Source organism: Balaenoptera borealis (assembly GCF_965194805.1).
Source record: "Balaenoptera borealis genome assembly, chromosome: 3".
In the NCBI taxonomy this organism is placed as follows: Eukaryota; Metazoa; Chordata; class Mammalia; order Artiodactyla; family Balaenopteridae; genus Balaenoptera; species Balaenoptera borealis.
In genome coordinates, this window is record NC_138866.1 from 85365055 (window position 1) to 85392525 (window position 27471).

The following is a 27471-nucleotide window of genomic DNA, read 5'->3' on the forward strand; positions in this document are numbered from 1 at the left end:
TGGGATCTTCCCAGACCAGGGCTCGAACCCGTGTCCCCTGCATTGGCAGGCAGATTCTCAACCACTGTGCCACCAGGGAAGCCCTGGATCATCTTTTTTAATCTTCACCAAAAAAGCCTTTGAAATAGATCTGTTATCTCTATCTTACAAATGCAGACACTGAACTTTAGTGGGGATAGGTAGCTTGCCCAGGGTCACACAACAAATACAGTTTTGGGGCCAGAATTTGGATGCTGGAGCTCCCACTACTAACCACTGTGCTAGCCTGCTCTGAACAGAAGTTTCTACTTGTTGTAAATACATTAGTTACCATGAAAGTCTAATCAAAATATGCCAAAGAGAATTGCAAATTTTATCAAACTGTTAAAGAGTACAGTAATAACTGTATGAGTGTAACTCATAGAGCAACTTACATTGTGATTAACTACGTTTTAAGAGAAGGAATAGGCAGGAAACTAATGGTAGAATAATTTAATGCAAAATCCTTGCTTTCCAGTATAAACTGAGTTAATACTTTATAAAATCATTCTTATATTGGTCTTGTCAGGAACCAGTGATTTAAAGTGCTATTTCTTCATTACTTCCTGAGTATCCCTCCATTTTTATCAATGAAGACATGTGGCTCTCCTGTTGATTAAGTTCTGAGTCCTTTTTACTTTGTATTCTTTCTTTCCAGTAGTATTATTTTCGTTTTCTAAATTAATGTAGATATTTTTCAGGTTCTAAATTATTATAAAACAGATGAAAACCATGATTGCTCTGGTCTTTCTAGTTCTTCCTTCAGTTTAACCATCTTTGAGTCTGTGAAAGAGATAAGATTTCATGGTATTACTATAGAAAGTATCTGAAATTTTGAAATGAGCCATCAGGTAGAGTGCTTAGCCTATATTCTTATATTCAACAGTTCTCATATCTTATTAAGGGGCGGTACATCCAACAGTAAGACTATATACGAGACCGTGAGATAGCCTTGGTTTCAGAGTTGATCCAGCCTTGAATAATAAATCTGCTCTTTACTCAGTCACCTTGGGCAAATTACTTACTTAAACTGAGCCTTAGTTTCCCCACCTATAAAGTGGTATAACAGACATAATGACATATATAAATAACTTAGATGGGTATATGATACATAGTACATGCTCAGTGAACATTTCTTCCTCCCCTCTCCCCCCAAGGTTTATAACAGAAAAGAAATTAAGAAAGATAAACTAGGAGTCTGCTAGTAAGCCCGAGTGAACCATAGTAAGGGAAACAGGGTGTAAAAGCACTGAGAAAAATCTTACATTTTCATCTCAAAGGCACACATATAGCGTAAGTTCCCAGGAGCATTGGGAAAATGGCACAGATATTTAATCTATTGGGTTATACCCAAGAAAAGTAAGTTTAATGGGATCTTTGTGTCAAGTGACGTTTCATTTTTCCTTCCCCTCCCCCTTCTCTAATTCTCTTTACTCTACCATTCTCGATAGCCTTTCCTGACTCCATGAGAAAAACTTCTGGAGATAATAAATACAAGTAAAGCTATATAGCTAGTTCTAGCTTGCACCCTGCCTGACACTTCTGAGCAGTTTAGTAAAGGCTAAAAGAGCCTGGGGAGTATTATTCTTTGTCTCTCTTTGGCCTTCCCCTTACAATTCTGCTTTGTCTCACTTACTCCCATTTACTTTAATCATGTGCTCAACATCCTCAAAAATCCAGAATAGAGAAGTCTTAGGCAGCTCTGTCCTGATATCAGCATGCCAAACATGTGAGAACTTTACAGAAGTCTGTTTCTTGTTTTGTGTGTCATCTGCTCAGGGAGGAAAAAAAGAAGTACTAGGCAGCACTTTGAGTTCACTTAAAAGGTGTGTCCTAAAAAATGGCACCACTGCTATGCCAGGAGTGACTCTTCACATCTGCTTCCCAGCTATATCTGCCTTTTTTTTTTTTTTTCAATCTTTTAATTTTTTTTTTTTGATAATTAAAGGCAAGGACTCTTGGAATCTTTAAGTTTGACAGAGGTCAGTTTTGCATTCAAGCCTCTCTTTGAACCTACATGGAGTTTTGCTCATATTTACTAGGAGAATAACAAATATTGACTTGTAATTGGCAAGAATCACTTCTAGGAGTAGAATTACAAAATTATACAATTTGAGAGATCTGAGCTTCCTTACGCCCAAAATATCTTCCTGCCCATAGTATACTATATTGGAAAACCTAATCGGGATGTCATTTCCACATACTAACTGATTAGTGTGTATTGCTTTTCTTAACACTTTCTGCTCTGTGGGGCATTTAGGAGTTTCACGTGAGAGGGATAGATAACTTTGGAGCGTATTGCCTAGGAAGGACAGGCTTTGAAAGATACCTTGTGTGGGAAAGCACGAGACTGCCTGGGCAGGCAGATGGGGATATTATAGAAAGGAAAAGCATACAAAAACGGTGGGAGGGTACAAAGCAACTTCCTTTTCTTTTTATAATTACAACTATGAAAGACTGACAGAAGAGAAACTGTAGCATAATCATATGTGTGATTAAAGCTAAAGTCTCATAAACAATTAGCAAGGTAATAAAGCATGTGGTTCTGTTTATGCTTATATCTAATGAATGATCAGTTCTCAATTTAAGAGAGACCTTTATATCTTGATTATGTATCTTAGTATATGAACCTTTTGGCAGAGCCACAGTCCTACTGTGGCATACAAGCTATGAGGTTAAATTTGCAACTTTTGGCAATTTAATAATTTTAATAACAGTAGTTTTATGAGCATTAATGTCTTTAATCAAGGCTCAAAATCTTAATTAAATCCTGAAATGGTTAACAATGACAGTAGAATTATAAACAAGGCCCTAAATGTAATGCCTTCCTGTCCTAGGAATGGTATATTGTCGCTTTTTGTTTAGATGGTTCTAATAAAAGTGTTGGTTAGCTACGGATGTGACTAAAAAGATCTGTATGTGACCAGCAGGCCATTCTAAATCATACACATGTAATGGCAATTTTTTGGTTTGTGGTTCTAGTGTTTATTTGAAGGCTTTGTGCTACTATTACATGTAGCTTTGTTTCTAAGATCCACTTAAGTGAGCGTACATCTTGTTTTTCTACTTATTTGTTCATTCAGCACACATTTACTGGGGTACGAACTGTCAGATCCTGTTAGGTGTTAGAGGTACAAAAATATAATAAAATCCTTTCCCTCCAAGTGTTCAGTCTAGTACCTTCTTAGTTAACAAAGTTCCCTGCTCGTCAGTGAGTGTACTCCATGGCAGGATTTCTCAACCTGAGCACTTTGACATTTTGGGCCAGATAATTCTTGTTGTGGGACTGTCCCAAGGAGCATTATAGGAGGTTTAGCAGTATCCCTGGCCTCTACCAACTAGATGCCAGTAACATTACTCCTCCTTACCCCCCCAACTCCTGGCAATCAAAAAATTCTCCAGACATTGCCACATGTCCCCTGGGGATGAATCCAGAATGTGAACCACACTTTTATATGTGTCATTGACAAAGGGCTTTGGTAAAATTGGTTTTCAAATTTTTAATAACAAAGCTAGCAAATGTAATAAAAAGAAAACAACCTAGGTAAGTCACACAGTGCTTATTACTCCACATGACTGCTCAAAGAAGAATACTATACAACAATGTATCGCTGTTAATATTAGAAGGCAGGACTCTTTGGAATCTTCACCTATTAAAAGTTTTATGTTTCAGTTTGAATGTCTGTGAGATCACTTCCTGAGTTACTATGAGTTACTAAGTTACTAAGTATAGAAGAATAATTGTACAGTTTCTTAGGGACTTCACTAAAATAACAAACCATACAGTAATTGGAAAGGGAGAGTCTACTCTTAATAAAAGCTAGGTCTTTTCTGAGCTCTTTGTATCAACATTATCCTTTTCTTGTTAAGAATGAAAGTATTTCATTTTCTCCAATGAGTAGCCCGGACAACTGGCACATTTTTAGAGTGTTTCCTGTGCTCTGCAGGCACACGACTTTGAATGTGTTACTTTACTAATGGAACACTACCTAACTTCGACTTCTTCACCTTATTGCTTTTCCATATTCAGACAATGTACAAAGAACATTGTACAACCAGGAATTCATTTTAATAGTTTCTTGAAGCTTGTCTTCTAATAATGCCTTCCTTCTCAAAGTAGAAGGACCACTTTCCTATTAGAAACAGTGCTTCACTGGAAGTCCTGAAACCTGAGTTTTAGTTTCACCTCTGGTAATAACTAGCATTTAAGCATTTACTTACCATCTCTCAGCCTTAATTTCTTCACCTGAAATATAGATAGATAGGTAGATAGATAGATAGATAGGGATAAAGATAGGCTATTTTACCGTGTTTTCCAAGTATCCTAAATTCCATAAATATACACTCTTTGCTCAAACAAACTTGTTTTTTGTGTCCTTATTCTTACAGAATATCCACATTTCAGTTTCTCCACCTATCAAGTTTTAATTCATCATGGATAATCTGTCAGCAGAAGAAATTCAGCTGAGGGCTAACCAGGTTACTGATGAGGTAAAGGTTTTACTTGGAATAAGTAATGAATTCTCTTTCAGTTTTCACAGTGGAAGGATGAGAGGACCTTCTTAGAAGACCATTTTGGCTTCTTCCTAGTCTCTTTATATCAAAGAATACATTTGCTCTAGAGCGCCATTACTAGCTCCTTATTTTTTCAACTCATCAAAAAGCTAAATAAGTGAAAACAATTTGTATGTTTTTTTTTTTTTTTTAGTCATTACTGAACAGTTACTTACAACAAAAATATTCTAGATTTGAGGACTTCTGACATTTAATTTTAACAGGATTTTCTAATATCTGTGTAATATACCTAGATTTCTGCTTACATTAAATTTTTTATAAATCCCATTAACTTCACCTTCCAAATTTTCTCTTAAGGACCATCTGGTAGGAAGAAAATAACCAAAATTATAGTAATAAGCTTTCTTTTTTTGTTTTAAAGGGAAAGGTGGATGGGCTGGCAATCTTTAAAAATAGAGTAGCATTATGAATATGGCCTGTGATCAGATTTTGGGCTGGGGGGGTGGGCGGTTGCTACATGTTGTAGAATGCTGAAACTCTGTGTTTTTTCCTAGTCTCTGGAAAGTACAAGGAGAATCCTGGGTTTAGCCATTGAGGTAAGAAAGTGTTTAATCATCAAGTTAAGTATAGGAACTGTATAGAAGGGATTCTGATAGCACAGGCTGGAATTACTGTTAAGAATCAGAAGGGTATTTTATCAATAAGCTTTATTATTTGAAACCAGCAATTGCTGAAATTGTCAAACCATGCAGTAATGGGCCTTTTTTGTTTTTCTAATTGATAGTATTGGAATATGACAGGGAAGACAATTCACCATGAGTTTGTGACTTGTTTTGGGGGGTTAATATGTTAAAGTGTGTTGGTTTGGGGAGATCAGTTTCCTCTGTAGCTCTAGTCCTCTGAGAAACTTAAGTTTCTAATGATTCTTGCTGTTTTTCAGACCTTGTAGGTTCTGTTTCTGTTTTGTTTTTATTTTGCTGTGCTCTCAGCATTTTTCCCTTCTTTTAGTCTCAGGATGCAGGAATCAAGACTATCACTACGCTGGATGAACAAGGGGGTGAGTTGCAGTCATTGGCAGAAATTCTTGATTTGATTTAGGATGCCGGAAAGCCTTTTCAAATCAGCCGTGTATAAAATTAATTAAGCCTTTGGGAGTACCTTCCCTTTGTAAGATAAGACTGCTATTTTACTTCTTTTCTGCTGATTTGAATTATATCATGTTTGTTGCCTATTTGAGGTGGGGGCCACAATACCCCATTGTATACCAAGTATTTATTATGTAGCAGGGCTTATTGTGTGTATTGGTCATATGTGAACTGGACATTATGATATTTTTGCATCATTTTCAGAAATCAAGTTAAGTCCTTAAATAGGTCAGATTCAGGCAGGCTTGGAAACATTCTGTTTGATTTGGCCCTGAGCAATCTGGTCTAGTTTTTATTAATCTTATGACAGCCTTCAGGTTTTGAGCCTATCCAATAATAGAAATGCTGGGGATCTGGTCTAGTCAAAGTACACTTAATTTGGTTGCAAAAGTGATCTCTAAACCAATCCTCACATGCTCCTATTATACCAATTTCCTTAGAACAAATTTTTCCACAGTCAGAGGCCAGGTGCCCCAGGATCAGTATGTGAAAGACTATTTTCATTCTGGACAGTCTGTAATACCACCTGGCCCTGATACAGTCACTGTGATGGGTTATTGGTGGATTCGAGGTTAAAGTTTTTGCTGTTCCATCATAATGGCATTTTCTGGTTGGCCCCGTGAATGTAACACAAAATGTAACTTCCACAACTTATTCTCAGAACAACTAAAACGCGTAGAAGAAGGCATGGACCAAATAAACAAAGACATGAGAGAAGCAGAGAAGACTTTAACAGAACTAAACAAGTGCTGTGGCCTTTGTGTATGCCCCTGTAATAGGTGAGTTGATAAATCAAGACCTTTTTCAAATAAATCTAAAATGAGAGCACACCCCCCCCCCACCTCCCAATAAGTATGATGGGGCCTAAATAAGGAACTTTGTTAGATCAACTGAAGCTGTTTCTCCTTCAGTCAGATCAAACTTGTTGTATAAATGGGCATGTTCACTGCAAACCATCACTTAAATTTGATCAATCTTTCGATCAAGTCCCAATTTCATTTTTTAATAATACAAGAAAAGGTTGGGAAATATACATCTGGGTAATACAGAGCAGGATAGAATTAGTGTCTTTTCCTTTCACATAAGGAGAATTAACAAAATATGTGTTCTGTGGTAGGCACATGAGGGATGGTCAAGGGAATAAAGGACTTGGATCCTGGCTTCAAAAGACTTACCATGTGGTTGGCTATATGAGAAAGAATAGCAAAAAGTAAAAACTATATAAATCTAGTGCTAGATCATGTGATATCAACTGAGGCTAAAGGTATAGAACTGATAAAGGTTGGTTTGGAGACCATCTTATAGGAGAGATAGGACTTGAGTTGGGCTCTGAATGATTAGAAAGATCTGGATGGTCATGAAAGAAGTGGGAAGACATTTCCTGTGGAAGATTTAATTTAAATAAAGATTACAGAGGAGCTTGACTTAACTGTACTACATGATTCATATAGATGAGAAGTGGAAAATAATACATAAGTAGGCAATAGAGGAACTTTGAATGCCAGCCTAAGGGGTTGATTGATTGGAGTGGAGTATATAACCACACACCAAGAGACTAGTTAGGAACCTTTTGTAAACTAGGCCTGTGGGGTATAACTTTATCATCAATATTAGAGAGAAAAGTGTAAGTCAAAAAAATTCACTGTAAATCAACTGATTGTATATCAAACATGAAGAAGGAAACATCAAAGAAGACTTTGAAGATTTGAAGCCTCTAGTAAACTAGGAGATGAAAAGTCTTCAAATTATTTGTGTATAGTGTATGAGATTATACTTGACAGAAAGGAATTCATTCTTTTTAGTGACTTTATTATTAACATTTAAATTCTCTACTTAATCTTGGGTAAAACAAACTCCATGGTGTTGACAAATAGTACATGTATTCAGACAAAGATGAGGAGTCATTAACAAAACAACTTTGAACTTTACCTTTGGCTGAAATGACATTGTCTGGAGATTGAATGACTATCCTTTCTGCTGAGAGTATTCATTTTTAAAGAGCTTTGTAAACGTTACTGCTTCCATCCAGTTGTCTCAGCTGGTGTGGTAAACCAAAAATGAGATACGAAGGTTTACAGACTCTCAGCATTTTTTTACTCCTCAAAGGAGTTAGGAATGGAGGAGGTTTTGCTCTCTCATGCTTTCAGATAAGTGTTTTCAGGTGACAACATTCTCTGTGCCATTTCTACTGGAGAAAATAGAGTTAAATTACTTGTTGGTCAACTTTAGTGTTTGTTTTGGGCATAAGAAGCTAAGAAAGACAAGTCTGTTGACCTGTTTAGACCTTGGTTGACTCTCCAAAAGTGCATATTTTAGTAACTATGACCTGCGAATCAGGGTTTAGCAGATTACTTTCAGCAAACAAGTTAGAAATGCACAGATTTTTTTAATCTAAACTCTTTTTTTAACTATGTTTTGCAAACTTACTTGCACTTTTCTCCTATGTTCTGTGTACCCTCTTGGAAGAGTTCAGGGGAAAAAAGTAAATGAACTTCATTGAGATACATATTAAGAGAAGAGCAAGGAAGAGGAAGTCCTTCCTAGAACCTAGAGCAAATTATCTCTGATGAGTAGGAAGAGCAGTGAATCCTAAGGTGGTCTGATATCATAGAAAGTGGGAAATGGAGCTACATAAGTATTAATTTTATTTTTCTTTGTGTACCCAGACAAGCATAGGCAGGATTTCCTTGGACAGTCTGAGAGAGAAGGTAGAGTATGGTCCTGAAGCAGTCCGTCGTCAGCCTCTAACCTCAGCAGAGCCCTTTCCTAGTGGGTCAAGAGAAGAAAGTACTTGTTAACAGTTGGAATCAAGGGGCTCCTATAACAGAACACTTGTTCTCTGAAGAGGAGAGAGTAGTGTTTCACTTTAAAGATTCCGATTTTAATTGCCTCCCTTCCATCCATCTCTCCTTTACACCATTGAGTCCTTCCCCTCTATGGTATCTCTTGTCCTCAGCTTTATCTGTTTTCATTCCTGCCAGGGGCGTGATCTTTCTAAGCTTAATCTGCTAATCTGTGTTTCAGTTAGGCTTATCATATAAATAGCCATAACATGAGCTTCTCAAAGGCAGAGACGATATCTTAGTCTTCTGTATAAAGCTAGTACTAATTCTGGTACTAGTAATAACAGCTCAGGTCCACAGTCTCTTATCTGCCATTTAGAAATATAAAAAACTCTGAAAGCCAAAGGTTTGTTTTTTTCAGAATGTAGTGCCACAACTTATTAATTAGGCTACAAGATGTAACCTGAACTGAAGCTATTTAATAGTCTTTGTTACACTTAGCATAAATGTTAATCTGTTTCACTGCAGAAATATTGATGTATGTGATTATGTGGTACTGCTCAAAATGTCTCACATCCAAAGGTTTGCATGAGAGTTGTGAGCCTGTATATTAATTTAGGCTCTTACTATCCTGAGCACTTTAAATTTAATCCTTACAATACCCTTAATATGAGATAGTTCCTCTTATTATCACCGTTTTACATATGGGGAAACAGAGGCATAAGGAGGCTACACTAACAAGTGGAAGAGCTGAGATTCAAAACCAGGCAGAGCCCTAGTTTTTAACTGTATGCTACCTTGCTTGACAGGCAAGAAAAGAAAGAACCTTTTTGTTGTTGCTTTTGTTAGATGTATTACTATATAGAAAATGTCTTGAGTAGATTTGTTCTTTGAGATTTCTTTTGTTTAGTAGTATTCATTAAAGCCATATCAGCAGATCTTTTTCTAATAAGACATGGAAATAGCTTCACTTAACAGAACCCTGTATTAGAAGTGACTTTTAATTTTAGCTAATTCTTTTTAAAGGACTACTAGAATTTGAAAACAGACTACAAGGATTAAACTTTAAAATTGTGAATAAATGTCATTCTTTTAGCTTGCTACTATTTGAATCCTAAAAGCAAAATAGAACAGATCCTTATTAAAAATCCTATATCTTTGTCAGTAACTTTGGGGTTTTTTTGTTTTGTTTTGTTGTTTTGGCCGCGTCACACTGCTTGCGGGATCTTAGTTCCCTACCAGGGATCGAACCCAGGCTCCCGGCAGTGAAAGCGCCGAGTCCTAACCACTGGACCGCAAGGGAAGTTCCTTTGTCAGTAACTTTGATAAGTCGTAATTCTAATTAACAAGAGTTTAAAAAGAGGCAGGTTTAAAATGGGAAGTCTCAGAATAGTAAACTGCCTGATGTCCCAGTTTAACCATTGTCAGACAAAGTATTCCTCTGTCTTAACCTGCCTCTCTTCATTCTGTGCTTAAAATGTCAAACATATTGGCACATAGTTTGAAGACAGGTTGGTATTTCTGGACCACTTACTAGAGAAGTTGAAAATTGGTACTACAGGTTTTATACTATCGAATCTTATGTCATATTAAGATGTAAATATTCAGCTCTGATTAGTTAAAATAAATATTGAATTACTGTATTTTAGTCAGCATTTGAGTGCTTCCTCCATCCTACTCACTGGAGATACGAAGTATTTGCCTTCTCTTCATGTTAATGTTCATAATTTTAGGACAGAATATCATCATTCAGACATTCTTAGGAAAAACGAAGTACGCTCTGGTTTAAATAGTTTTCATGTTTTTCTTTTTATCTAGATTCTCAGATGTTGGTTGTTTCTATGAAACCAGGCAGAAATTTAAATGCATTATGTTTTGAAAACTAAACCTGCTTCTGTTCTGTTTGATTGGCATTCACTGTTTTCTGCATTTCATTCTCTCACCTAATCTCTTCCTTTCTAATATGCTTACTAAAAATGAAGATTTAACATCAGAAGCTGAGCTCAGTAACTGATCAAAGGGAACTTTAAGATGCAGTCTTGTGGCGCAATTTGGGCTGTTAACCTGCTATCTAAAGGTGATGCTTCAAATGGCTTTTCTGTGCATGTGCATGGATTTTGTGAGTGGTAGAGACTCTTAAAAGCTGTGCTGTGTTGTGTAATGTAAAGTGAATTTGTTCTTGATGAGTGCTGTCTGCCAGAAGATGGATTGACGAAAGGATCTTAATCTATAACACCACCCTTTGACTAATGGCTCTGATACTAAGTTTTTGCTAAAAAACATTTAAGATTATAAAAGTAAAAACACCCCTAAAGTTTCCTAAGACGTTTTAAATAGGTTGATCTTTGTAGAGAATTGCTGCATTCTAGTTCTGATCAAAGGTAAGGGAATTCAGGCTAAATACATAGACTTTGATTTCAGCTTCCTTTCTTCTGTTAAGTTTTCCTACTCCTTTCTGGTTCCAGAATCAGTATTTCCTCTATTGAAGTATTGCTTCTAATGATTTTGGATTCCCCATGATTTAGGCCACTACCAAATTGAGGAATTAATTGCCAATGTAAGTCATCTTAAATGCCATTTGGAACAAGGTGGGATATAAATTTAAAATGTTGCCATATCTAGTTATCTCCTTTTTTTAAATAAGGGTTTACTCTCTTTATATATATTATCATCTGTTCCATAATACCTATTATGTCATGTGTTAGCTTGCTGTGGTTTCGTATTGAATTAATGCAGAGCTAACTAATCTTAATTTTTTTATGGAAGTTAACCCTCTAGTCAGCCTACTGTTTATTATAATGTTTGACTCCTTAATTTTGGATCTTTATGGGGACTATGAATACCATGGTTAAATGTTAGAAAATTGTTTGATTTCTACCCTTTGTTTCTTGCCCTTCTTTTTCTTCTTTCCTGTAACCTGATCACCTCTCTCTCTCTCTCTCTCTCTCCCTGCTTGGGCTTTCTTTTTGCTATTTTATTCAGTTAGTACTAATGTTGACAACCAAAACTCAAAAAAGAAATTGTTAAAGTTACTGTGTTCATATCCTGATACTTGTTTTCTGTATTTATAGCAGCTTCTTAAGGGATATTTCAAATTCTTATTTCAAACATGCCATTTTTGAATGTGATATTTATCTGAAAAAATGTAGTAGTTAAAGATTATTAAACTCTTCAAAACTGACAGTCAGGGGTAAATCTAACTTTCTAGATGGAGTTCTTAATTGCATTAAAATCTACCACAAATTTGCTTAAGCATTTTATTATGAAATCTAATTTCTTCCCAGAGGGGCTGTTAATTTTGTTATGCAGAAGAGTTCTGTTGCAAACCAGAACCATTTCTTTCTTACTGTAGACCAGAAACAACCCTGGCCTAGATGTCTTTTTATATAGCTATATTCCAACTATATTCGGCTGCTTGTAGATCTCAAAGCTAGGGAATGTTAATGGGCTATAAGAATAAACATGCCAATTGGTAATCTGTGCAATTAAAGACATGAACTTTTAACTAAGGATCAGGTTGAGTTGAAACCAAAGAACAACAATATTTGTCTAATGCTTTACAGAACAATTTTACATCTATTATCAACAGCCCTGTGACTTATTAAGTACTGTTATCGTTTTACACATAAGAAAAGATGCTCAGAGATGGAAGTTTGCATAAGGTTCTGTAGCTACTGAATGACAGGTCTAGGATTGGGATTCAAGTCAATTTACTCTAAATCTTGTGGCTTAAAAAAAAAACCTTGTGTATATGTTCACTTCCTCCAGATTAATTCCTCAGTGTCCCAATATATAGAAATACTAAGGTGTACTACCATAGTAATCTAAAATATTCCTTCTACAACAGATTGGAAGTCTCTTAGAACAGTGTTTCTCTTCCCTGGTTGGGCAGCTAAATGATCTATTGAATTTAAATAAAACCATAGTTACAACAGAAGATTCCCAGGCTCCATCCGATACAAATTGAAGTAGAATTTTCAGAATGTAGCCTGAAATACACATCTGTGTATTCAGAATCATCCAGGTCACTTTGGTGCTCAGTCAAGTTTAGGAAATACTACCTTTTAAAGCACTTAAGACCCTTTGAAGGAAGACAAATTAGATTAAAACCGTTGTTGTTTTTATTAGATACTCAGCTGCCTGACAATGCCCTTAAAAACAGGTGTCTTTAAGGGTTTTACAACTCAGTGGGAGAAGCTCCAGGGTAACAGCATGTGGCAGGATCTTGAGCAAGCAGAAGGTATTATTACCTGGAGAAGAGGTGCTGAAAGAGACATGGAACTATCACAAGGATGAAGATATGAAATCAACAGCATATAAAAATCACTGCTTTATAAACATGGAGAACATGTCAAAACTGCATGAAAAAGAAGTGCAGAGTTTTTTTCCCCAATCCATTTGAAAATAAATGTGACAATTCAAGTCAGCTTTTTGTACCTTTTCCCCTTGATATTGGAAGAACATCAAAGATCCAGTCCTCTTAAAGGGAGAAGGGTTTGATAACCAGTCTGATTCTTTGTTTATAAACTATGCTTTAATTGAACCTCATTCACAATATCATGTTAAAACAATTCGTTTGCATCTTATGCCCCTTATATCTAATTGAAGGAAGAATTCTCAGAAGTTGAAGGAATTTCAAATATTATTTCTTAAGGTTGAGGAGGTTGGAGCATGTGTATATCCCTTGCTAGACCAAGAGCCCACAAGTCTGTCCCAACCCAGTGCTTCTGTGCTAAGACTCTCAGAAGCACAGTGTCTTATTTAGTGACATTAGAATTCCAGCCCTCAATCTTTGACCTGTTTTACAGTCTAACATCCTGATAAAAGCCTCACTTATCTTATATTACTTCTATTAATATTTCTGGTGAACTTTCTGATAAACTTATATGTTGTTTATTTTGCTTGGTTGCTATTACTCTGCTTCAGAATTTTGCCTGACACCCATCTTATTAACAAAGAATACATGTAAATGGGTTTTTTACTAAACAGAAATTATTTATAAATATTCATTTAAATAATGTGTATATCGGGGACTTCCCTGGTGGTCCAGTGGTAAAGAATCTGCCTTCCAATGCAGGGGATGCAGGTTCGATCCCTGGTCAGGGAACTAAGATCCCACATGCCGCGGGGCAATTAAGCGCACATCACAACTACTGAGCTCGTGCGCCTCAACTAGAGAACCCGCGTGCTGCAAACTACAGAGCCCACGCACTCTGGAATTGAGCGCCACAACTACAGAGCCCACGTGCCCTGGAGCCTGCGCTCCACAACTAGAGAAGAGAAAACCTGCAGACCACAACTAGAGAGAAGCCCGCGCACTGCAAGGAAAGCTCCCGCATGCCTCAACGAAGATCCCGTGTGTCGCAACTAAGACCCGATGCAACCAAAAAAAAAAAAGTAGTACTAAATAATGGGTATCCCACCTTGTTCCAGGAAGGCTTTAACATGGCTTATTAATAACTAAATAGATTGATTAATTAAACATATAGTACCCTTTCTGTAGCATTGATGATTAAGGTCTAAGATCCAATTCTAGGTTTGCCAAACATGAATCCTCACATGATCCTATTAAGAAAGGAGCCACTGCTTTCCTAAAATCTCTCCTTTGCTTTTGCGATTTCAAAACTTCCTCATTAATGTATCATGTGGAATAAATCAGAAACCAATGTTATAGCCATATACTGCTTTGTTTTTGTTTATAGAAAAGCAAAAACTAAAATTGTGTGAGTGGAAACTTTACCTAGCCAAATAATCAGTAAGAAAAAGTTTTATTTGTGTTTTTTGTAATAGCCACTTGAAAGTCATTTTACTAGGTTCTTTTTCTTGCCATTTATACCAGTTTAAGTAGTAAATCCCACGGTAAAATTTTGGCTTTGGCTGATTTTTAGCTATATCAGTTAATCTAAACATATGCTTCTATTTTTAAGAGGCTTGGATTTAGGATCTTTTTTTTTTTTAAGGTGGAAAAGTAAACTCTTAAATGAAAAAGTCCTAAACCAAACTATTTGTAACTGGTACCATTGTAGCCAAGGAACTCATTCATTGCCTTTCCTTCATGATGTTTGTTTCTTAAGAAACCTTATTGTAAAAATAATTTTTTTATAATAACTTTTTTAAAATTGTATTTTTTTATACAGCAGGTTCTTATTAGTTATCCATTTTATACATATTAGTGTATATATGTCAATCCCAATCTCCCAATTCATCACACCACCACCACCCCCCGAAGAAACCTTTTTTAAAAAATTTAATGCACAGTTCTAACTTTAAAAAACAGATCAGCTGAAACTACTATAGTTTAAGTAAGTGAGCAACTGAGGTCTAAGTACTGCCCACTCAGCCTTCTTTCTCTTCCATCCCTCATCAACCTCTGAGATGCTTCCAAGGAACCATTAAGGCATCCCAGAGCACCTTTCCTAAGGAATTTTTTTCCTAGTGTCCATTAACCTCTTTTCTGGAGAGTGTCAGAGGCTAGGAGAACCTGAAAAATCAAATAATTACATTTTGGTACTTGCTAACTGCTCAGTGAAGATTTGGTGGAAGTAGTTTAACCTTTAAAAAAATGTTTTTAATGTAAGTGGGCTTACACCGTTCTCTTTTTCCTATGCCAGATTGTGATGGAGCATAGTGTAGATAATCTAGATCTAGCTGCATGTAGCTTTTATTCTAAGGGTGCTAGGGCATCCCTAAGGTAACAAGCACTAATAATGTCATTTCTCCCTCTCCTGCTTTTTGGTATCTCTCTACACTCCTGACTCTTATATAGGAGAAAGAACTTTGAGTCTAGTAAAGCCTATAAGGCAACATGGGGAGACGGTGGAGACAACTCTCCTAGCAATGTAGTATCTAAGCAGCCAGGCCGAGTGACAAATGGTCAGCCTCAGCAAGCAACCACAGGAGCAGCCAGCGGCGGATACATTAAACGGTATGCCAGCTCTTCCCGATATTTTTATTCTTTTCCTAAATGAATGGCTCTCTCTGGAGACTGGGTGTAATTATGCATGAACCCCAACTTATTAATTAGAAATAGCATTTATTCCTTTTTTATTTTTGGATTTTTTTTGGATTTTTTTTTTTTGGCCGCACGGCATGTGGGGGTGTGCGGGATCTTAGTTCCCCGACCAGGGATCGAACCCGTGCCTCCTGCAGTGGAAGCGGGTAGTCTTAACCACTGGACCACCAGCGAAGTCCCTTATTCCATTTTAAAATTTGCCTTCTGACAAAATGGTGACTGGGATTGTTGACATTCAAGGATGGATTAACTTTTCTTTGTAAAGTACTTTCCAAATTATTCAAGTAATCATGTTTTACTTCTGTAAATAAGAAGATGTGTTTTAAAATGTATCATCTAGAGTAGGAGTCAACCAAATCCCTATAAGGATATCTGTAAAGGGTCAGATAGTAAATATTTCAGACTTTACAGGCCATACAGTCTCAACTACTCAACTGCTCAACTCTGTTGTAGGGTAAAAGCAGCCATAAACTATATATAAACAAACGAGCATGGCTGTGTTCAAATAAAACCTTATTCATAAATTCAGAAGGCAGGCCAGATTTGACTTTGGGCCAGGATTTTGCAACCCTTATTTTAGAGCAGTAGTTCTTTAGACCTAAGCGTGCATCAGAATCACCTGGGAGGTTTATTAAAACACAGATCGCTGGGGTCCCTTCCAGTCTCTGATTCAGGAGATCTGGAGTGGAGTGTGAGAATTAGCATATTTTCATGTCTAACAAGTTCCCAGGTTATGCTGGGAATTACACTTTGAAAAACCACTATCCTAAAGTTATTTCTTAATCTTAAATGGCTTTAAGCTGTTGTGCTCTCTTGGATTAGTCTTTCCATTTTTACTATAGAATGTTTCCCAAGAATGGTAACCTGCATCTGTTGGGTCTAACACTTGCTGAGGTCATTTTGGTTACTTATTTTTATAAAAACTAAATCCAGACTCACTCCATTTCTAATTCACCCAAAAGTACTGAATTAACTATCTTTTTGTGATAGTATAACAAATGATGCCAGGGAAGACGAAATGGAAGACAACCTGACTCAAGTGGGCAGTATCCTAGGAAATCTAAAAAACATGGCCCTGGACATAGGCAATGAGATTGAGGCTCAAAATCGACAGATAGAACGGATCACAGAAAAGGTAAGAGCTTTTTAGTGCCACAGGAAAATGAGACATCCAGTACAGTGTTTAGTAATAGACATCTGTGCTAGATGCTCTGGGGGAGAGCAATAGGGATAAGATCCTGTCCTCACAGGCCTTGCAGTTTTGATGAGTTCTAACACACTGAAAAACAGTAGTCAAGTCCTCCTATCTCTTACTCAATTGGTTCATTTTGAAACCAAGACCTTGGGACCAAGTGGTTTTATTTAAAATTTCACACATGAAGCTCACAGTCTCCTCTAACCTTTCTGTGAGCTGTCGGGGGTTTTTTTGTTCTTTTGTTTTTCCCCTGAAAGAGCAAGTTAGCTTTTGGAATTTTATTTTGTTAACTAATAACAAATTAGTAAGTTCCCGAATCCTCATCTCATGAGTCAGTAGATAAAAATCAGTTCTGCAGAATGGTTCTCGTGGGGTGGACACACAAAAACAAGAGTAACAAAAAAGTGCGGTTGCTATTTTTTACTTCATATGATATAAAATATACTGAAATTAAATTGTGTTCTGTGTTTGGTTGTGTCACATCTAAAAGCTGTTCTTATTTATTGTTACTTCATTAAAATCTCAGTATACTTTAATGGTTGGGGTAAGTTTTTCAGCTTGGCTTTCTGTTGAATCACTTATGATGGATTTCATTAAGGCAAACAGTGGTTCATAAGATGTTTTCAATGCTGTTATGTGGGTTTAGGCTACATATTACCCATCATTTTAATTTACATATTGATGTGGATGGTGATACATCTGTTCCACAGATCTTGGGGTAGGTTATTTCAGTCTCTGGGTGAGATCTAGGGTAGCTCCAGATGAGATTCTATGATTCAGTTCAGGGGACTCCCACAAGGTCCAGATCTATAGCAGAGAAGAGCATTATATTTTCATTGCATCTACATGCCATTGATTATAAGATGCATCCTAGTTTCAGACATGTTAAACTATGAAAAAAAATGTTACAGAACTCATGAAATACTGGCAAGTTCTCCTGTTATATCTTTGTCATGTTTATACACCCAGGTTTTTCCAAATGAATCTGATATTCTGTCACTTCTTGCCCAAAATGAGTTTTGTAATGTGGCTTCGACTATTTCCTGAATTTTCTCAATGTGTCAGTTACTCTAAGTACATGAAATTTAACATTTATTAGAGCAGCTTACCTTGTGAAGTAATGCTGGTATATTTTTCTTTTTTCCAGGCTGACACCAACAAAGATCGTATTGACAATGCCAATGCCAGAGCAAAGAAACTCATTGACAGCTAAAGCTACTGCTGTACTTCTTTATCATTTATTCACTTCCCTAGCTCCTCCTTCAAAGTCATTACCTTTCCAGAGTTTGAAATTTTGGTTCCACACTCTTCTAATCGGGAGATGATGTGGAAGAAGACCTAGGAGTAACAGCCCCCCTATTCTTTTATTTTCTCTTTTTCCCTTGAGGGTAGACTGCTGCTTAGTTTCCCTTCTAGTATTTTCTTTCTCAGTCCATACTCTTAGGTTGGTTTTCATACATCATATATAGTGTTATTTTTCATTCTCTCCGTTTACTTAGCAAGTTTTTCTGCTTTCAAACTTTGGAAGCATTGCCAAAGACAGCCATGTAAAAGGCTGGGGGCAGTAGGGGCAGGCACAAGGAGGAGAGGCAAGAGATAAGAGGTTGTTACCTCAGTAAAACCTGCAGACCCTAAAGCCAAAAGTTGCATAACCACAGTGAAGATCTAGTTGGGTTTAATTTCTGTTTAAGTTGCAGTTTTTGCCAATTTAGGCCAATGCTTGGTTTTGGAGCCTGTATACACAATATTTTTGTTATACATCACAACTTTGCAACCTCTGCTTCAAAAAAGAATAGAATGAGTTTTCTTAAAGTGAGCTTAATTTCTGAACTCTTGGTGGTTCATCTATGTACATAGATTCTATGATCCCATTTCATATTGCACCATATAGGAACACCTGGTATAAATGAATGGCTTTTTATTTTCATATTATTAATAGTATCATGGTCCCATTACAGGCCTATTAACCTCATAAATTTGTCATTAGTCTTTGAAGAAAAAATATGTAAATATGTATATATAATATGAGAATTTCTCTCTACAGCAGGGCTTAAAATTTTTTGGAAAAGTTTGACAAAGTATATCACGTGAATTCAGATTTACCTCAATGCCAAGAATTATGTTTAGATAGGAAAAAAGAAACTTGTTTTGATCTCAGGTAGAAAATAGATTGCTCTGAGTTTTATGTAGCTTTAAACTTTTTTAAAAACTAGAATTTATTCTGTTTAAAAATGATTTAGAAAATTATGTCTTTGGTTTACTTATTGATGATTGCACTATGATTCTCTTAGCTTTTTGTATTCAACTTCCAGAATCACATTTGCTTAGATCCTGAACAGTGTTATAAGAATCTGATTGGTATTTGTCACCTTTATTTAAACACTAGCTTCTGCACACTTCAAAGCTATTAATGTCGATTGGTTTGACCAATAACCACTGTTTGATCCTTACAATTAAATTTTGTAACTAACTAGTGGAACTGTTTTTTCAAATAAGTGATGTGCTTCTGTGAGTACTTTTTGGGAGGTGGAAAGCAATAATTTTGTCAGCTCTTATTTGACAAACTGAATCGAGCAAAGATGCATAAATCAAAAGGCACTCCAACAAAGAGCTGACTTTATTAGCACCTTTCCCATTTTTATTGGAAATATAGGACTTTTCCCCGCTATGATTTGTCATGAGGTTCATTTTAATCATTACTAGTCTTTTATTCATTTGAGGTTAAATACACTAGCGACTGAAAGTGTTTATGAGTGAAAACTGCAACCCACTTACTGGAGGAGATAGAGTTAACATGGGAACTTTCAAAGGCTGAAAAGGAAAATATTTATAGTGAGATTTAATTAGGCCCTCAGTAATAGAAATGCCACACACCAAAAAGGAGTAGTTTGGCAGGTGGTAGTAAATGTGTAAAATAAGAAGGTATAAAACACTGGGGGCTGTTCTATACTTAAATGTCCTTCCTAAAAGCGTTAAAAAAAATTTTTTTTACACTATTATGGCTAAAGGAAATAGTTCTGAAGATACCAGTATGCTGTTCCAACAGTATAATTGGTTAGAAGTGAGCTAAGGCACACAGTGTGTCCAGTGTGTCTGAATTTACACTCTAGCTCTGCCACTTGCTGGCTGAATGACTATAAAACCATTTCTGTGCCCCAGTTTCCTTGTGCGTAAAGTGGGATTAATGATTCCTACCTCATAGAGTTGCTGCGAAGACTTAATGTGGTAATGCAGGTAAAGCACGTAGAGCAGTGCCCAACAAATGTAAGAGCTTATTAAACGATAGCTGCTATTCTCTCTAGAGTGGAGCTCTTTTTGGGTCAAGGATCTCTTCGTGAATTTGATGAAAGACAACACAGCCTATCTCTCCAGAGAAATAGACACACAAACACACACACGTGAATCACGCATAAATGGGTCTTGAAAGCCCATCCATGGATCCCAGGTTACATACTTTTTCAAAGCTTCTGCTACTGAGAAAAGAGGAATGAGGACCTAGAACTTAGGCTCATAATACACTAGAAATAGAAGCTGTTGACTTAAAAGTCTTCTCCTGTGACACTGGAAACTTGTTTCTGTTACTTTTGAAAGGTAGTAACTGAGGTGGTTAGCACAAGCTCTGGAGTCTGACCATCTGTGTTCAAGTTTTGGTTCAATCATTTACTAGTTTTGTGACCTTGAGCATAAAACTGACCTATAATTAAGGAGTTAAACAGTATCCTCCACTGAACTTAATTTTTTTTTAACAATAAGCTCCCTCTTCAGGTTTCCGGTCTTATAATGACAGTGATCTTTATCCCCTATAGTTGTCCCTGTTTTTTTCTTCTTTCACAGTTTTAATTCACCCTTTGTTTACCACATTTCAACTCTAGATCTTTTCATGTCATGTATGGATTAGGAATCTCCCCTTAACTTAAACTTCTACTTCCCAGACATCCTATACTCAATTGCTCTTAGAATTAGTTTCTTTAAATGCTATTCTTTAGGTTACTCTCTTACTAAAATCCTAAGTTATCCCAGTTACATTCCTAAGCATATTTATAGTTCTCAGATTGATATTCAGGTTCCTTATTCTCTACTCATTTGTTTTTCATCCTAATGTAGTGTTTGCTCCAAGCCTTCCATTTCTGTACAACTTGCTAAATTCTATTTTAATGTTTTACAGGTGAAATAAATAGCACCATTTATTGAGTGCTTACTCTGTCATAGGCACTATTCTAAATGCTTTTCTGTATCTTTTCACCAAATCCTCATAACATACATGAGAGGTAGGAGGTGTTCCCCATATTATGGATGAGAGTAAGTTGCTCAAATAAAGCTAGTAAATGATGGACTTTGGATTCAAATCAGGATCTTTCTGACTCCAAGGCCTATGTTCTTACTCAGCATACTACACTGACTTCTAACCAAGCTCTAAAAGAAGGTAGGTGATTTACAGCTGGTGGCCACTAGAATCTCAGTCTCCAGACCTCAAGTCAACCTACTTTATTAGCTCATATTTAAGTCTAAATACTTGTGTACTATATCTTTGGGCATATTACTTTACTTAATCCCTGCCCTCAAGTAGCTCAGTCTAGCAAGAGGCAGATGAATATAGAATGTGAGAAATGCTGCCGTAACAGATGGAGCAGTTAATTCGGCTTAGACGTCTCAGGAAGGGGCTTAGACATAGAAAAGGAGCATGTTGGTAAGAGGGCATTCCTGACTGAGCAAACAATGTAAAGACAGTTAAAGGAGAGAGACATTGCACTGTGGGTTTAAGGAGCAGAATAACCTGCTAAGACTGGGCAAGTGAATGAGAGTGAAGAGAGGGTATCTGGAAATAAGGCTGGGTCCAAGTTGTGAAAGTTAGCCATCATAAGGGGATTCTCATAAGGGTAGGGATTTTTAAAACTCCCATTAATAATTAAATGTCTTGGGACATTTAAGTTATTTAATTTATAAGTTCTGATTTATTAGATAAGTACTGATAAAATAGAGAAATGTTCAGTAGATCAATAAGATTAAGCATTAAAGTTTATAAAAAACAAAACTCAATTGGTAATGTAAACTGGCACCCCCATCCCTCCCCAGTTGAGAAACAGAGAATAACATAGGAAAAAGAGAACCCCTAGACCAGATTTAAGGTCAGAGAGACTTTCCTCATATAAACACTAGGCTCTTGTGATCTCTTGACTTAATGGTTAAACTAGGTTTGCAAAATGAGAACTAACAATACATGGTAAATAACAGCCCCTTGGCTAAGACAAAACATCAGAAAACGCAGAGTTGTAGCTTTCTAAATGTTCATGCCAGTAACAGTCTGAAATAATCTACTTTTATAGCTTCAGTTTGTCTTAATAAGCATGGTTTCCAGTACCACAAAAATATTTATCAGTCACATGAAGGCATTTCAGTACTCTTGCAACCTGAACAAGAACATAAAACATTTCTTCCTGATCAGTTTACTTTCAAACAAAGGGCCATTTACAGGTTAAAGTTCCCCTGTCTTACTTTAAAGGATTAACCTTTCTTCCAGCCATAGTCATTAAATCTTTATTTAGTATATTCTCTCATTCAGAGAATAAATTTGATAAACATAAGTTGTTGTAAAATACCCTAACAGTAGTTTTTTGATAGGTAATTTGATTATTAGAGTTGTAAATACAAAAAGATGACCAGAAATAAGAGACTGTTTCTAACAAAGCTTCAGGAAAATCTTGATTATTAAAACCCTTGTATCTTACAAGTTTTGCATACAGTTTTAGCTCTTCAGAGCCCTCTATCAATAAGGCACCTGCAATAGTAAAAAAAAAAAATTGCTACTGCAGCCTTGGGAACACCTCTCAGTGTTGTGTTGTTGCTTCTCTCACAAAGTACACTTTTAATCAAGAGTCATACCTTTATGTACATCCTAAATTCCAAGTATAAACATTGCAATTGAACTAATGGACTGGAGTAAAATCATAAATCCTTAGATTAACCATAGCCTCTCATGAGGCTCTCATGAATTATTTGAATTTCATAAAAATATGAAGTGTTAACACAGGGTGGAATGGCAACTGATTTTCTGAAAGCTCGCACATTGAGACACATGAAATTTCAAGCTGTTGTGTGGAGCTATTCTGGTACCAGGCAGCATCCCCTCACTGTATACATAGCAACTAGCTACTGGGTTTCTCAAAGCCAAACAAATGATGGTTTTGAAGATCAACATTGTCCTTTGCCCTATCCATGACTCAAAATGGAGGACTCTTCCTGTGTTTGATTCCCTTTAGCTTATTTGAGATGAGCCCTGGAAAGGAAAAAGATCATTGAGTGAAATATAACCTCCTGGAATATCACCTCCTCACTGCAGATATCCTTGACAACAACAGGAGCCTTTCATTCAGCCAGATTGCAACAGGTTCCAAGTCAGTGTCCTGTATGGTTCACATGCTCCTGGAGAACATCATGCAAACTTCTTCTTGGTGGCTGTGAACCTCTCCATGTACTGAAAATCATCAAAGAATACATGTGTTATTTTGCCCTGAGCAAATAACTAACTTATTGGTTATTTAGGATTTTATGATTTTTTTTCCTTTAGGTTTTTATGGCCCTTCATTTCCTACAAAATCTACCTATTCTAGATGCAAATTTAAAGCACATGGTTTTGTGGGGTGTTTTTTTTTTTTCTTTATATCTTAATAGGACACCTATCAAAAGAAAAAGATGCTTTACAACAAGCTGTCTAGAGAAAAATATCATCTTGGCACAACACCATTTGGCTGATTCTCAGAACCCACCTCCAAAATGGAGAAGAAATCCTTATTGACATAAACGGATTATACATACGTCCTGTACCTAGAAACGCTCGTGTGAGTTACTTCACCTTTCTCTTCTCTGGAGCAGTGACTAGAAATTCAGAAGTACACTAATACATACCTTATCGTAGCCTTCCAGTTCTCGAAGTTTCTTTATTTCAAAAAGGTTGCCTTCTACAGCAAGCAGACAGATCTGGGAATCACTGAGGATGCTCTGTGGAAGCATACTGAGCTCAAGACAATTCTCCTCCAAACGAAGAACTTTAAGGCGAGGACAGCAAGATATCTTCACTGAGATCTGAGCTATCTATTGAACAAGTTAAAAAAGGGATAATGGGAAAAAGTAATAAGCACTGTAATTATTTTTTACTAAATTAAAAATCTTTACTTGACTATTTGTCCTAGTTCTTTCTTCTACCACCTCCATTTTCTCACTACCCACTCATTCCAGAAGCCTCTTGTGTTATCCAGCTTCTGTTACTACTCCACTTTTGTGGGGGAAAAAAAACAAATCTTTTTTGAAGGTCACCAGTGGCTTTTTGGAAACATTTTTCTGATAATGAAAGCACTGTTCATTATAGAAAATTTGAGAATCATACGAGTTTAGAGAAAAGAGTTACCTGAAATCCATCACTGTAAACATTTTGGTACATTTACTGCCAATCTTTTATGTGTACATAGATGCCAGCCACTTTACTGCCAAAGTCAAGGATTCGTTGCCCTCATTGCCTGTTGCATTTGACTGTGCTATCTATCCCTTCCTCGAAACTCCCACTTCTTGTACCTAAGTGCTGTGTTTTTCTTCCTATCTTTTGAATTATTCCTGATTTTTGGCTTCCCTTCTTGTTCGTATGGACATTTTTCAAGCAGCAGTCCCTAATACTTAATATTCAATCTTTCTAAACTTTCTCCTAGAAAGCTCATTCATTCTTAAAGCTATCACTTCTTTTAAGCTATCTATCTACATTCATTTCTGCTCACCTCTATTCCACTCCTATGTCTCTGATTTTTAGTAAAACACATTGGATGTTTCACCATCATAACCCACTCAGCATGCCCATTCCCAATAGCACCACTCTTCTTTTAGGCTCTTGAGCTCAATACCAAGCAGTTATCTTTGATTCATTCAGCTCTTCTGCCCTTTAAATGCTCCAAGCCACCTAGTTATATTTACTATGCCTGGTATCATCTCAGACCATCACCTGGGACCTTGTTAAAACTGCAAATTCTCAGATCCTACCCCAGACCTACAAAATCAGAAACAATGAGTGTGGAGCCCAGTGATCTCTTACCCAGCTCTCCGGGTTATTCTGATGCACACTAAAACCTGAGAACCATTGATTTAAGGCAGCATAGATGAATGTGGAGCAAGTCCTCAATTTGCTTAACAAGTTTTTTCCAATATTTTTCCCCAAATATTCAGAATTTTTTTCCAAAAAGCTCAAGTACGTACAAGAATATCCACTTTAAGGAAAAGATAAAGCCAATCTCATCCAAGACTGACTGAATTTCATCATAACGTAAGGTCAGGACAATCTAGAACAGTTTTGTCCAATAAAACTTATTGCAACTAGTGGAATGTTCAATATCTGTGCTGTCCGATATGGTAGCCTAGTAGCCACATATGGCTGTATTGAGCCATACTTGAAATATGGCTAGTGCAACCGAGGAACTGAATTTTTAAGTCTAATTTAAATGAATTTTAATAGCCATGTGGCTAGTGGCTACTGTAATGGACTCTGCAGATCTAGAAGCATAGGCACTAGAAAAACTAAAGACTACCCAGTCTCACTACGATCAGTGTTTCATCATTTGTGCCTTATGTCTAGACCAAAGATTGTTTCTCCAGTCAGATACATGTTAACCAAAGAGTTTCTGAAGTTATGGAAATAAATTTCAAACACTGCAATTAAAGCTGTCCAACAAACTCCAAAAATCCTATCACTGATGGTTTTTCCGCAAAAGCAGGACACACACTTGACAAAGATGTCAGCAAAAGGACAACTGAATGAACTCTGATGTCCAACTCTGAGAACATGAGTTTAAGCCTCTTTTCCACTTTATCTTCTTGACATAGCTCCTTGCTAGATGATTAGAGGTATATTTGAGGATGATCTGAAGAACTCAAGGTTTGTGAGACAGAGGTTTAACTTTTGAAATTACCTCACCCTGTTACCCATACTACCCTCCAAAAAACACCTACACAACAAACACACCCAGTGTCTCAACTAACTTCATGGCACTTTGGGCTTTGAAATTAGTCCAGCCCATAGAATATACCTTTCTTCTAGCCTCTGATACCCCTCTCCATGATTACAGTTTAGAGAACAATTGTTTATTCAGGAGACCGTAAACCCACATACATGCTGTAGAAATAAACGCTTAAGCTCTAGACCTGGTTCTGGTTGAGGTTGAGTTCGATGACCTGCAGCTCCCGCACTGTGTCAGGTATGCTCCGAATTTGGTTCTTGGAGAGATCCACTACATCCAGGTGCCGTAGGTTACAAAGTTGGGGTGGTAGTGCTCTCAGCTGGTTCCCAGAGAGGCTCAGGGTCTTAAGGGCAGATAGTTGCCCAAAAGTAGATGGCAGCTCTCTCAACTGATTGTTGTTTAGGCTTAGTGTCTCTAGTTTCTTCAGATTGCATAACTCATCAGGAAGGACAGCTGGCAAAGAAAAATTTAAAAACCTGAATCCAATACAGCTGAAAAACACCTTTGATGGAGTTTATTAAAACTATATGGCAGTCTGTTATGTCTCTTGTTAATATACATAGGCATTTCACAGGTTGTGCCATTTTTAAATATTGCATTTTTACCAACATAGTCTTCAGAAGGTGAGGGTGCCATCAAAATTCAGGAAAGCATTATGTGTATAATAGGCTCCTTTTGTGAAGGGGCCACTGCACAATCCCACAGCAATTTTGTGGGATTTGGAAGGCCCTCTCCTTCCCATCCCATCCGCCCTTCCAAATTAGCAGCAAAATTAGCTCTGTTTACATTACACCCCAAAGATGGTCCCTTTGAAGTCCAAATTAACCTCCTACCAATCATTACACCAGGAGAGGAGGTTTATAGATGTAATTACAAGAGATAGAAAGCTTCAAGGACTCTGACATTCTTCTGCATCTTGAGCTCCTGAACAGTTTCATAACAACAAAAATCAGCTTGTAAGAAAAAAACCTTTTTTTTTTAAGATTCTGATACATTTATTTGAAAACCAGTTTAATAACATTATAATCATACTCCACACTCTATTCCAAGAGAAAAACCACCCTTCTTAACAGCTGATAACTAGCAAAATTCCCAGGCGCAAAAGCCATACTCAGTTTGTTGTTGTTCAAGGACAGGCTCTTCAGCAGAGTGAACTTCCCTATAATCATAGGCGGTAGACTCTCGATCTTGTTGTTGGACAAGTCGATGGTCCTGAGATTGCTTGTCAGCTTCTGCAACTCTGAGGGGAACTGAAGAAAGGGGCTCTCAGCGCGGAGAATCCCTTACCTATTAACTTCACCGCCCGCCGTCCCTCTCCCTTTCAATTCCCTTGGTCGGATCCCTCCCAGTCTCACCTCGGTCAGCCCACGGTCCTTAAGCTGAAAGACACCAGTTTTCTGCGCGGTTTCCACATGAGCGCGGAGGGCGCTGTTTCCCATCCTAGCGCCAAGGCTCAGGTCTCTGCGGGAAGGAGGAGAGCTGTCACCACTCGGTCCGGCACCCAGCCACCCCGTCGGCCTCCCGGCTAAGTCTCAAGCTCCAGCTGTCACCTCCTGCCGATCCCTGGATCTTGGGGGCCAGCTCAAGAGTGGCAAGGAAGAAAGGGAAGAACACCAGGCCCCGCCGCTTTTGCAGCTGTTCCAAGGCTAGACGCCGCTAGGAGCCTACAGAGGATCAGGGATCCCCGAACTCGCCTCCTACCCCTCAGCTCACAGCCGGCTCCGCAGGGGAAGACGCGGGACCCGCGCTCGCCTGGGATGCGCTCCCCAGGCTTCCGCCGGGGCGGAAACGGCCTGTGACGTCATCGAGC

At 37.3% G+C, this 27471-nt stretch overlaps 2 protein-coding genes across 11 annotated transcripts in view; one reads left to right on the forward strand and one right to left on the reverse strand.

Moving 5' to 3' along the window:
- SNAP23 (synaptosome associated protein 23) overlaps positions 1-19969 on the forward strand; it is a 36014-nt gene extending 16045 nt beyond the window's left edge. For 2 of the 3 annotated variants that reach the window (XM_082388856.1, XM_082388857.1), the window contains 8 exons: positions 4408-4509; positions 5088-5129; positions 5542-5590; positions 6340-6457; positions 10280-10312; positions 15228-15386; positions 16464-16608; positions 17816-19969. In XM_082388856.1, coding sequence (XP_082244982.1) covers positions 4453-4509; positions 5088-5129; positions 5542-5590; positions 6340-6457; positions 10280-10312; positions 15228-15386; positions 16464-16608; positions 17816-17881 — 669 coding nt within the window. In that variant the 5' untranslated portion in view covers positions 4408-4452 and the 3' untranslated portion in view covers positions 17882-19969. The remainder of the gene's footprint in view (positions 1-4407; positions 4510-5087; positions 5130-5541; positions 5591-6339; positions 6458-10279; positions 10313-15227; positions 15387-16463; positions 16609-17815) is intronic. The other variant, XM_082388858.1, reaches the window with a different exon arrangement.
- Positions 100-27454, reverse strand: LRRC57 (leucine rich repeat containing 57). 8 transcript variants are annotated; one of them, XR_014243533.1, is made up of 8 exons: positions 27017-27356; positions 26773-26911; positions 25846-26114; positions 23572-23757; positions 22993-23140; positions 17344-17475; positions 8341-8444; positions 100-801 (listed from the first exon to the last, which is right to left on the reverse strand). XR_014243533.1 is itself a non-coding variant. In XM_082388849.1 (6 exons), exons 2-6 carry the CDS (start codon positions 27098-27100, stop codon positions 23099-23101), a joined length of 720 nt encoding a protein of 239 aa, XP_082244975.1. In that variant the 5' UTR covers positions 27101-27122; positions 27363-27454; the 3' UTR covers positions 21598-23098. The 8 variants fall into 8 exon arrangements, 3 of the variants coding, with proteins under 3 accessions (XP_082244975.1, XP_082244974.1, XP_082244973.1); XR_014243536.1 differs by lacking the exon at positions 100-801 and having other exon boundaries at positions 6467-8444; XR_014243534.1 differs by lacking the exons at positions 8341-8444; positions 17344-17475 and having other exon boundaries at positions 102-801.
- Between the last annotated feature and the right edge of the window lie 17 nt (positions 27455-27471).

Bases quoted from the DNA above. Each gene is read 5' to 3' on its own strand.
- LRRC57 (XM_082388849.1), bottom strand. From the start codon at position 27,100: ATGGGAAACAGCGCCCTCCGCGCTCATGTGGAAACCGCGCAGAAAACT. The intron at 26,912-27,016 runs GTGAGACTGGGA...CCCTTTCTTCAG, and splicing joins AGGACCGTGGGCTGACCGAG to TTCCCCTCAGAGTTGCAGAA. The intron at 26,115-26,772 runs GTATGGCTTTTG...TTTCTTTGCCAG, and splicing joins CTTGAACAACAACAAACTGA to CTGTCCTTCCTGATGAGTTA.